General features: G+C 37.7%; 1 protein-coding gene across 6 annotated transcripts in view; it reads right to left on the reverse strand.

Moving 5' to 3' along the window:
• The window catches only part of ERBIN (erbb2 interacting protein), a 99,720-nt gene that overhangs the window by 52,738 nt on the left and 34,840 nt on the right, over positions 1-12,142 (reverse strand). For 5 of the 6 annotated variants that reach the window (XM_015848557.2, XM_015848558.2, XM_015848554.2 and 2 more), the window contains 2 exons: positions 6,652-6,708; positions 389-586 (listed from right to left, as the gene is read on the reverse strand). In XM_015848557.2, coding sequence (XP_015704043.1) covers positions 389-577 — 189 coding nt within the window. In that variant the 5' untranslated portion in view covers positions 578-586; positions 6,652-6,708. Of the gene's footprint in view, positions 1-388; positions 587-1,362; positions 1,382-6,651; positions 6,709-12,142 lie in introns of those variants that run through there. The other variant, XM_032441139.1, reaches the window with a different exon arrangement.

The raw sequence follows: 12,142 nt of genomic DNA on the forward strand, positions 1-12,142 counted from the left end.
ACATAAATCTTGCTGCTTCTAATCTGCATATATTATCAGAGATTCAAAGCAGTGCAGCAATTTAATATTTGAAAGGTATTAGTCAATTGAAGCAGACCCCTCCACAGAAATAAATTAGCCTGCCTCTTCTGCCTTGCACCAGCTTCTCCTGTTGGGCTGGATCAGTTGTTTAAGCAGTTTCACCCCAAGGCAGCACAGGGAACTGGTCCAGCTGAAATACACAAGACAGTCTATCAAGACAGCTTGCTCTGGGACCAACTTTTACTTGAAAATATTTGGAAAAATGCAGCCTTAAAGCTGTAGCGGGAAGCCTGACCCTATCAGCTTCTACCACTGAAGATACAGTAGGAGAAATATTAGTTACACAAAGGAAAATCATGCAACATACCTTTGGAAGCTCTTCAATCTGATTAGCATCTAAGTAGAGTTCTTCCAGGGTTTTTTCAAAAGTGAAAATCTCCTTAGGCACCTGTTCCAGGCTGCAGTGAGAATAATCAAGTGTAGTGACCGTTTCTTCCTCTCCACGCAGGCAGCGGCATGGCATCAGCCGCACCAGCAAATTCCGCTTCGTTGTCATTTTCAGGCACTGTAACACAGAAATCAGGAGACTTATAAAACCAACCAGACAACTGCAGAAATACTTAGATGGGCAACGTCTCAACCTTCTGGCTGCTAATTACTTAAAAAAGGAAATACATGTATACATGCATGCTTTGTGTATAAGTACACATATATGAGAAGGAGGTGGGCAGAGAGATTTTATTTTTGTTTAAACACAACAGATCTTTAATGGCACAAAATGTCATTGAGATACCTACAGACACCAAGGGGTGAACATAAAATTTAGCCTGTAACTTGTCACCCGTCAACAGCCCTAAGCAGAGAATATCCACACTGCACAAGAGCAGACAAAATTTGAAGCAGCAGTTCTGAAGCATCATTCATGATTTAACAATCCGTTTTTGCTTAAAACAATAAAATCAGAACTATACAGAGAAATAAAACCTTTATTTTCAGTGATAAAGTTAAATTAATGTATGTTAATTTCAAATCCCTCACATACAGCATTTTTGCACAAGCTAGTGTTGTTTTCTCCAAAGGTTGTACCTACTTAAAATAAAAGGTTTCTAAGTGCCCACATAAATAATTTCCCTCACCTTCTGCAATTTCAGTCAGTAAGTAAAACTTCAACACATTTTGTTGGGCTCACTGAAATTAAGAAAACTTCACTTTGCTTTAGGAACTTCTTCCCTGTCTCAATTAAATCACTGAAAATTATCACTGCTAGGACAGACTTTTCACGTCACCACTTCCGCACTTTTCCACCGCTCTCAATGTACAAAAACACACCCACCCACCTACCTGCCTTTCTGTTTATCTTGTGATCAGTTGCCCAAGTAAAAAGACTGTAATGGAGGAAAGAAAGGATGTATCACAGAAGAGAGTACACACTTCTATTAACCAAAGACAGAAAAATGTAGCGTTGCACAGGTGACATGTTTCTTTTATATTCTCAAATTAAGAACTTCTCCAGGGACTGTTGAGGTAAGTACAGTTCAGAAAGTGGACAGGAACACAAAGCACCTCAAATATTTCCCTCTCCACTAAACACTGAAGTGTAGTGAGAATAAGAATCTAGTTCTTGTACTGTATTGCAACATCAACAAGCAACGCGAAAGCACCAAATAAAACAATGAAATAGCTTTGCAAATCTGCAACACTATTACAGTTTATTTTTCTCCATCACCGTACAAGTTCAAAACGGTAAGAATTCTATCTACAACAGAAACCAGAGAAGGAAGAAAGAACAAAACAAAACCCCACAAACAAAAAGCTTTTGTCCCCCAAACAGTCAAAGCCTTGACCTAAGTTTACCTCAGCCAGTAGTCAACAGAGGAAAAAGCATCAGGATACCGGTACAGTTAATTTTACATTGTGAGGGAATAGGAGGAAAAAAAACCAACACCGTATAAGCAGAACAGATAGGAAAAATAGTACAGATAGTACACCCCAGAATACCACTGGCCTTCCTGGCCACAAGGGCACACTGCTGACTCAAGGCGAACCTGATGTCCACCAGGACCCCCAGGTCCTTTTCCACCAAGTTCCTCTCTAACAGGTCAGCCCCTAATTCATAATGACGCTTGTGGTTATTCGTCGCCAGGTGTAAGACCATACACTTGCTCTTGTCAACTTATTGTTTTCTTGTAGTTTACCATGCCATGCTGAGTTATGAGAATCTGCAGTTTCCCTATAGTAATGTACTTCCAGAAGACGGGTCAGCTCATTACCCTTGAAGCATGCTATTACAAAAAACAGAATCAAAGCAGCAAAATCTAACAAAGCCAGAAACAAGCTTCAGCAGGTTTGCAGTTTCAACAAAAAAGATCATTTACCTTATTTTGCTTTCCCATTATTTTTGTATCAATAAAATGAAAATATGCGCTATCATAGTGACATCTAACCTCATGATCAAAACATTAGAGCAACCAAAATAAATAACATCAAATCACATTTTAATAGCATCTACCACTGAAAAGCTTCTACTGCACAGAAGGCTTTGAAGACTGCTTGAAGTACTCTTTATATCTCACTAATCTTGCTAACTAGAGATGGAATTTCAGTGCTGACAGATGCTAATAACATACAGTAAAGTAAGAACTGGAAAATACAGTATAATTAATGCAGCATTTAGATAAAGTTACTGGAGAACCTAGGGAAAAGCAAACAATAGTTATAGCAAACCTACACTGTAACAACAGTAGACTGAATTTGTAAGCGTGAAACATCTTTGAGCAGAGTAAAATCACTCCAAGTATAAAAGCAAAGCATCAGTTCAAAAGGCCACAAACAGCAAAGGAAAGCAAGACCAGCAGCAGGGTTGGATACTACTACAGACTGATAATTCAGATGAGTGCATGCCACCCAGAGAGACATCACTCATTCCTGCACACTGCTGTCATCTAGCAGCACCCAGACATCTGCCAGAGACCCACACAACATTTTTGTTTAACCACATGTCTCACTGTGATTTGATGAGCATTAAAAAAGGAAAAAACCACACACAAGTATCACACTGTTCTGAGAATTCTGAACTCACGTTGTTTCATGCAGAATCTAAGCTCATAGTCCTTTTGTTCCTCATCTCTAATTTGTTTTAAAAGTAATAGCACTGTGTCATAGGTCATTTAGATTCCTGCCTGATGCTAACAGGATGTGAACGCTCATGCTGTAAGCACCGCATGTGAAAGCACTCCCCTTTTTCCCCCAAGCGTTTCAGAAGGATGTTTACCAGTACATCAACAGCAAAGCTGAAAATGAAACCAGATATCAGATGCTCACACAGAAAGGCAAGCGCAGCTTCACAGAAACATTTCTGTTCAGAATCCCTCTCGTCCATCCCAGTGCCTACAAATGAGTGTGGAATTATGGAGCTGGGGATGTGTAAGTACAGGAAGAGAGCAGGGAGGGGCAGCATGCACTGCAGGTTAACATATAGAAACCTGTACGTGGCCAATGGGCAGAAGCTCCAACAAATTAATACAGAAACACAATTATTAAAAAAAAAAAAAAAAAAAAGGCACTCTTCTTGTTCCCCCGAGAATCCCATTTAATCCATCAAACAAACAAAAAACACTATCCCTCCTACATTAATAAATTATTAAGAATGAGGCTTCCTGTATCAGCAACACACAGTGATCTATCTTCAGAAACGATACAGGTTTTTCTCCTCTTAAGGCAGAAACATGTTCAACAACACATGCACAGATGTAGGCTGATTGGTTTGATGTATAAGAGACCATTGTGATTATTCACAGCACAATTTAAATGAATCTTCCACCAAAAGGCAGCTCTGATCCTCAAAAATTTAGAGGTATTATACACAACTTAGCAGCTTAAACTCAGAATGTCCTCCGCTCTTAAGCTCAGAAATGAGTTGGTATCTCTTGTTCAATATCAGAACACATTAATGCAGCTGGAGTAGGGTAGGCAATGGTTTGAGTCAGGCTTTGCCTAACTCCACCCCTCCTGTTGGGTGAGAGCAGCAAGGTTCCAGTGCAACTGAGAGCATCTGGTACCCTGGAAACCCTAACCTGCATGAGGAATGCACAGCAATCCTCCTCTTCATAAGAGGAAAGCATGGCTCTCCGACCTGATGGACTCTAATGAGAAACTGAAACATCAGAAGGAAGAGTGTACTGTGAGGAGACTGCCTTTTGCTGAACGCCACCATCATTTTGTGGCTGTCATTTCAAAACCTTCTTTAGCAACAATGCCAAGCTAAGGTATTTTCACTTCCTCCTGCCTCCCATCCAAGCTATTTCTTTATTTCACTTCTAAACAGAGGGAAAAAATTAAAAATAGATTGGTTACATCACACTTTTATTTAAATGAAACCGGTAAACACTTGGATCAATACAAACCAAGGAACCAAAGCTGCAGAGTCAGAATAAACAATAGGAAATAAATGACTTATAAAAAGGGTTTTTGGAACAATTTCACCATTTTAATGAGAAGCTCCTGATATGCAAACAGTGTTCAGCTGCATTCATGGCTGCATGTCCCCACAAAGGCAAGGGACACAAAAAAACCCACACTGTACTCACATACAGCATTCAGAGCAGATGAAATAAAAGGCGTTACTCATGAAGCAACAATGGTGAATGGTAACAACAGAGAGAAGAAGATGTTATTAAATGCGGTACAATAACAAACATTCATGAAATGCAAACATATAAAGGGTACTTTTTTCCTGGGAGGCAGGAGGGGCAAAAACCATTTTTATGATTACTGACTATACTAAAACAAACCTGCGGAATTACTACAGGTAAACCCATGAAAGCATAGCAAAGGAAATGCTTGGAATATTTATTTCTATTAATTTATTTATCTGCTAATAAAAGAAAGAAATTAGTAACATAACCAAGCAGTCAGCACTTGGTCTTTTTATGCTAAAAGCTTAGCAATGACAAGAAAAGAAAAACTTTGTAAAAATAAAGCAAAATTGTTTTAAATTGAGAAATAAAACTTTTGGCATATACTTGCATAACCAGACTTTAGTATAAGCACAGCCTTTAACTGAGTAATGTTCAGTATTCTGTTATATTCCTAGGCTGTGGAAATGCCATATATATATATATGCCATATATATATATATATATATATATATATGGCATTTCCACAGCCTAGGAATATAACAGAATGTTATATATACATATGTATGTATGTATGTGTGTGTGTGTATATATATATATATACACACACACACACACACACACACATACATATATGTGGTAAGTTTATAGTATTATAGTAGAACTACAAAATGTGGTCAGGTATCCTAACAATTGTAATTTTGACTCTATATTAACACTACACAAGACAAGAAAATTGAATGCTTTCTGCAGTTGTGTTGTCAAGTTCACATTTGAAAAACCCATCAGATTCTGAGTCTCTCCAGTTGTCACTACACAACTGTATTCCATGTAGTTGGAACTTCTCACGTATTTCATTTCACTCTGTTCCTAAGCCAGTCCTAGAAACTAATTTCCATTTTATCAGCCAAACTATCCACATAAATTCATCATCTGATGAATGGTCTCTAATCATAAATCACTAACAATATTGCTGAGATTAGCAATAGATCCAAGCTTCATTTCTGACATTTGACTTCACTGTATATTCTCTGGGTAACAATTTGTAGTGTTACTAAGAGAACATTAGGAGAAATAAAACACTGCATTAAAGGACTCATTTTTCTTCCACTGTCAATGTAGAAAAGGCCCATAGAAACAAAGAGGACAATTTTCTAACTTTCCATGCAAAGAAAACAAAGAAAATTAAATACACTGTGCAACCAGACTAAGACATGGTAAGCCTACTGGAAGAGGTATAAGACCTTATTAAACCGCTTATGCTTCTGGTTTAGTCCTTTGAGGGATTATGTCTGGATCTACAGTACAAGCAAATGCTGCATATCACATACTGTCAATAGCCATGCAAGCACAGAGGAAGAGATGCTGTCTTAAATTCTCCAGATACAGCAATCAAAAGAGATGATGAACCAGGATATGGGAAGAAAAAGAGAAGAGGCACTGTGAGTCATTTGCCTATAGAAAGCAACAGTCCTTAAAGAATGGTAAGCACAGAGGCAGAACAACAACAGTGATATCTTAGCTCTATAGAAAACACTGATGTACACAAGGCCCACTGCACCGTAGACAACACAAAAAGCAAGAAAAACAAGCTTACAAATATGCTTCTATTTCCTTAAGCTGTAGCAATACCAGATAAAATACTCAGAAGGTTCTGTATGTTTTTAAACTTATCTTTTATAAGTCTCATAATTGCCATCACTTATGTGTCAACATTTATTAGCACTTCCACAATCTGAATAGCACTATGTCTCCAAAACAGAAAATTATTATCTTGCAACTTAGTTACATATGTTTTCCCTTTTACACTTACACACAACTACATGTAAATATACTCTTCAGCTGATAGCTGCAACAAAAAAATGCTTCAGAAGATCAGGAGCACTCATGAAATAAAATTCAAATGCTTTGGAGGTGATTGATGGGCACATGGAAAAGAACAGAATCAATGTGTAAACATTCTATAATGCAAAGGAAACAGAAATACAGTACTTACCACTGTGTTACTTCCTTCTCCCTGCTGCTTCTTCCCTGAGCTTTCAAAGTCAACATTCTGTGCAAAACAAAGGTAAGAAAATTTTAGTCACACCTATCAATACTGGATAAGAACAAACTCATACCTTGTTGCACTGCATATTTATTTTGCTTTCAGCATTGTTTGCTTAAAAAAAAAAAAAAATTATACATGTGTGAATTTTCATTTGGACACTATAGCATTATGCAGTAGTTCAGAATCTACTGTAGTACTACCAATGTCAATGATTTACAAATGTCATGATTGTGTTTATATAAAAGTATAAATGTAAGTAGAAGTGTATATACATATAAACACATATATACACACATATACACACACACATATATACATACATATACACATATATATATATATATATACACACACACATACATAGAGATAGAGAGAGACAGAGAGAGAGAGAGAGACAAATAAAACCAGCCTTTGAAAGATTTACCAAAAATGGTAAAAATAAATAGAAAATTTTAGGTGGATACTATTTTGTTTTGTAACAGAGAATATCACTGTCTTTTGGCCTAATTTAACTCTGACTTCATAGCATTGTGTCTCTAAAGCCATTTCATTTCTACCTCACATTTAATTGCTGTATTTCATAAGTCCCTAATATTAGACATTTCTTGCACACAATTTGCAAGGTATAAAAAAAATACATCAGAAATCAACAGAAAACGACAAGTCCATGCTTCTCCCATGATACTAATTTTATGATTTTTTATTTCATTTATTTCTATTTTTTACAAAGTTGCCAAGTAAGTCATAGCAGACAACTAACTCTACCTTCACCACCACAGAACAATTAGAAAGACAGAACAACGCTCAGTGCATTCATAATTGTTGACTGGACCTATGCAACCTGTAATCTTGGCCTACAAAAGCACAGAAGTAGAATGCATCTTCACAGGGATTAAGTATCAGCATGAGCAGATTCTAACTGAATACAAAATCATTTACAACAGCTATAAGGAGCTGAGTCATGGCTGCCAAACTCATAGTACCTAGAAAAAAAGTAAAATTACGGGGAGCAGAGGCAGTATCTTCATTCATAGGATTTACTATAAATTAAATCACAAAATTGAAATTGCTATATGAGGAATGGAAGCTTTTTTTTTGTTGTTGTTGTTTTTGGTTTTTTTTTGGAGTACTGCAAGCAGCAGCACCATTAGAGGACAATTAATTTGTTAGATATCCAGGATCAACACAACAGGATTGTGATGTGATCAGCTTTCACATGCTATTGGCCCTGCTCTCCCCTCAGCAGTCACCGGTGCCATTTAGCACTTTCATACCAAAGGCATTCCAATGTACTGTACTGGATAAATATATTCATTTATTCAGCAGAATGACAATGAGGGTATGCAAACAAGGGATAAAAGCAATACAGATAAAATATTAAAGCCTCAGTCTATTGAGTTTCTTGATGGGAGGGGGGGAAAAAAAAAAAAGGATCCACCAGTTTTTTCCAGCAACAGAAATACATAACAGCAGCATTCAAAACAATTAAAAAGATAAAGAAAGACAGTAAGGATCAAAACATATTCAGAAATCTGCGATGTTTATGTCAAACTGCCACATTTGTGTGCTTTTCTCCCTTCTCGTGGCTCTGTGCTCCTACTGAAAAGCAATTTAATTCGTATAAAACCTATTTCAAGGCACTGTACACAAAGCTTTCAAATGGTAGAAACGCAGGTTTGCAATAGCTCTGCTAAGATAAACAGAATTAATCCAAAGAAAACTGTAGCGCAAGGCTGGATTTGACAATAAGAGTGTCAGGTGACTCTGCTGCTGAAAACAAAACGGCAGAAGGTCAAGGCACGGCAGGCAGAGCATTCAGATTAGAAAAACTGAAAAAACAGCTCCATAATAATCACAAAAACAACAAACAAAAGGGATTACTTTTGCATCACTTCCTGACACCTGTTAGGTTGCCACTGTTGTAATGCCTAGAAGGGGTAGGGAGCCATTAGCAAACTATGAAATGCTTGTAGGCTTCAAAACCAAACAGAAGGAACTGATCAGATTCCAATTCCCCAGAGAAGATCATACAGAACTGGTATGCATGTGCATGCCATAAAGATTAAGGAACTATATACAGAACAACACATAACTTACAGAATTAGACAAGAAACAATGAGATCACCACAACTGACATTACTTCAATAGCACTTGAAACTGGCACTAAATCAGATAAATTTAAGTCCACACCAGAAGAGAATATTTCAACTACTCAGCCAAGACCACAGTGAGACTACAGCTTTAAGTGCTGCTGATTCTCAAAAGCAGGAATACTCCAGGCTTCCATGCAGTCACACTGACATGCCCAGTTCATTGAAAGGCACAACAAACTCCCAAGGAAAAGAGGCCAGAGTATTCTGATGAACCCAGGGTAAAAGTGCATCATGATCACAACTAGCTTAGAAAGTCACTTTCCTATTTACCTGAAGTAACAGGTGCTTTAAATGTCTAGTGACAAATTAAACTACCTAATAAAAACATTTAGCAAAGTTTTATTTAAAGATCCTAGAGCACAGCATATTGTGCGCCTGGTTTCTGCCAGGCTCCACCAAAGGTGCTACGTAAGAGTCCTAGCATTCCACTTCCCCTGAGCAATGGGAGAGAAGCTGGGAGAACTGCTACGTATTCACTGTTTTCCTACCCTTCCTTGTGTTTTCCTACCCTACCACCCTGCCTCTGTTAAAAGATGCTTGCTAGATGGACTGCTGGTGTGCTGCAGTGCAGTGTTTCTCACCACCACACTGCATCCTGTTCACATCCACACCTCACTTCCAGCCTGTCACTGGTTTTAGACCAGTGAGGTCTGCAGTTGACTGAGAACACTTCTTTCTTCCTGCAGTTTTTACACAAATACATTTCACCTCAAATCCTCTGAATTGCTTACTGGAAGACTTTGAAAAGCTACTGATGGACCCAGATCACTAGTGGAAAGTTTGCATATAAAAGATGAGGAAACAGGGTTATATTTTAAAATTAGATGAATGGTTATAAATTCTCCCGAGCTGTTTTTCCTTTCTCCAGCTTGTTGAGGGGAAAGGAAATGGGAGAGGAGAGAGAGCCACAGCATTTGTGCCCTTCATCTAAGGTAGGGCTGAAAAGAAGTATTTTGAAACTGCTTTTTTTCAGAGACATTTCAGGCAGCCTTCATCCTATGGTAATAATCATCTTCCATTTAAAACAACAAAAACAGTAAAAACAGAATTATTTATTTCAGTAATTCCAGGAAGAGCATTGAAGAGGCAGGATTATCTGAGCTCATCCTTTAAACATCCATTCGTGCTCAATGACAAAGACAGTATGTTCAGCTAAAAAGACTTTAGATTTAGCAAGATTATCCATCACACAGACAAGCTGAGCAGAAATGAATCCTATGCTGCCACACTAAAATCCTTCTTGTAAAACAGGAAGAATTTTAGGGCAATAAGATTAGTTATACTGTTTTCCTTTGAACAAGGGAATGAGAAATTCCAAAGGAGACTAAAAGAAGTGCAACTCCATGCACAGATAGCATCACTGTTCCCAATGAATAGGTTTTGCCTGCACAAAGATAACAATTACTATGTAATGGGGGGAGGGAAAAAAAGCAACCTGGTCAATTCCACACTAAGCTTTCATATACCCATCACAACAAGCTCAGAGGAAAAAAAAAAAAAACAACATTCCCGGATCATTTCAAAGACTGGATCGCATCGTGGTTTGAAGTACCACAGAAGGGTAAGCTCTGGTAATTTATGGATTGTGCTGGATCGGTTTTAAACCAGCAAAAAATTTTCAGCAAGTATTGGGAGGGTATGTATGGAACACATACAATTATTTCACATACGACAGTAATAACGGGATTGTATTGTAAGTTGTTAATGCCAAGATTCTAACTCAATCACAGCCTTATAGATTGGTTCAAAATTTGTATCCTAATAGTGAGCTAGATTTGAAAAAATAATATCATATGGTTAAATAAGACAAATGTGACTAGAAAAATATTTGGCTACAAAGTGTACCCTTTGAAATTCAATAGATATTTCACACTTAGAGTACACAGATGTTTGATAATTTCAGATTTCTGTACTCGAGGAACAGGGAAAGGCAGAGCAGGGAAATACAGAGTGTTCAGAGACTATTCTCTGAACTTAAACTCTTAATTATTTTTCCAGAAAGCAAGTATTGTTGTCAGTCTCTCACTGCTTCTCCTCACTGGTATCTGAGCTGAAGCTAAGAACTTACAGCAAAGAAAAGAGACTATTTTGCTGTGTGGGTTGTCTGACTGACAAAAACCTGACCAACACCAAGAGCTGTGCTATCTTTCTTCTTTTGGCGGAGGATTCTATTATGTAAATTATGATACATCGTCTTAAGTCTCTTAGTAAGAGACTGACCTATCTGGGGACTTGTAACCTCCTAGTACTAATGGCATCACAGCTGTTGACAGCCAGAATCCTTCAACATAGGAAAGTGACAGCTGGTGGTGCATTCTCAGCAAGTACACAAAGACTTGCATTTGCTTCCAGACTGCCCCAGAATAACCTCTGTTTGGCAATACCATTGGTGTTCTGCAGGGCACATACCCGTGAAAGTATGGTGCCAAGGGGCATGGGTGTATTTATCAGCAGCAATGGGAAGGAACTGTCATAAGTCCATGACTGGCCAAACCACTGTATGGGTTGCATTTTAATACTAGTTTGTTTTGCCACAACATCTACATTTTTATAAGGCATATTTTTAACTATCTTAAAAATGCATGAAATGCCTAATACTCAGCATAATGAAAACTTCTTTATTACCTACAATAGCAGAACAGTGCTTTTGGAAAAGACAGCTATGGAAAACCACTCACCCTGCAAGCATGAAACTAACTGATTTGTCTTCTTATTTGTTGTTTTCTCTTAGGAAGCTCATCAACAAAGAAGAGCTCCCCAAACTGATCCAAGACATAAGTGAAAACTAGAAATTTGAACTCAGCTTAAAAAAATCACAATAAAAAAACTCCAGTACTTTAATATAATCCATCTCATGTCTGTGGACACAGATGCAAAAACCTTCACTGTGCAAGTTATCTGATGATGTGTGGATTTTGCTGCAAAATAAACACACTTATGACTTACAGAAATTGCCAGGGGTTCAAAATCACCCTTCAGTGCGTAATTAGTGCCAAAATAACCAGCGTAGTAGAGTTTAATCTCAGCCATGAAAAACTTCTACAATGCACATGCACAGATACGAAGAGTCTCTCAACTATTCAAACTGTAAGAAATCTTCATGCATTCAGATGCCTGTTTCTCAAAGCTTAAGTCTCACAAATATGCTTTGAAAAGTTCCTAGAGGAAGAAAGGCAGTATCTTGATTAGGCATAAATAATTGTATATACAACAACATAAGTGCAAGCTGTTGCAGACAGGTATTCCCTACTCCCCCAAGTAGTTTTAATTGACAAATAATGGAA

This window comes from Coturnix japonica, chromosome Z, assembly GCF_001577835.2.
Source record: "Coturnix japonica isolate 7356 chromosome Z, Coturnix japonica 2.1, whole genome shotgun sequence".
In the NCBI taxonomy this organism is placed as follows: Eukaryota; Metazoa; Chordata; class Aves; order Galliformes; family Phasianidae; genus Coturnix; species Coturnix japonica.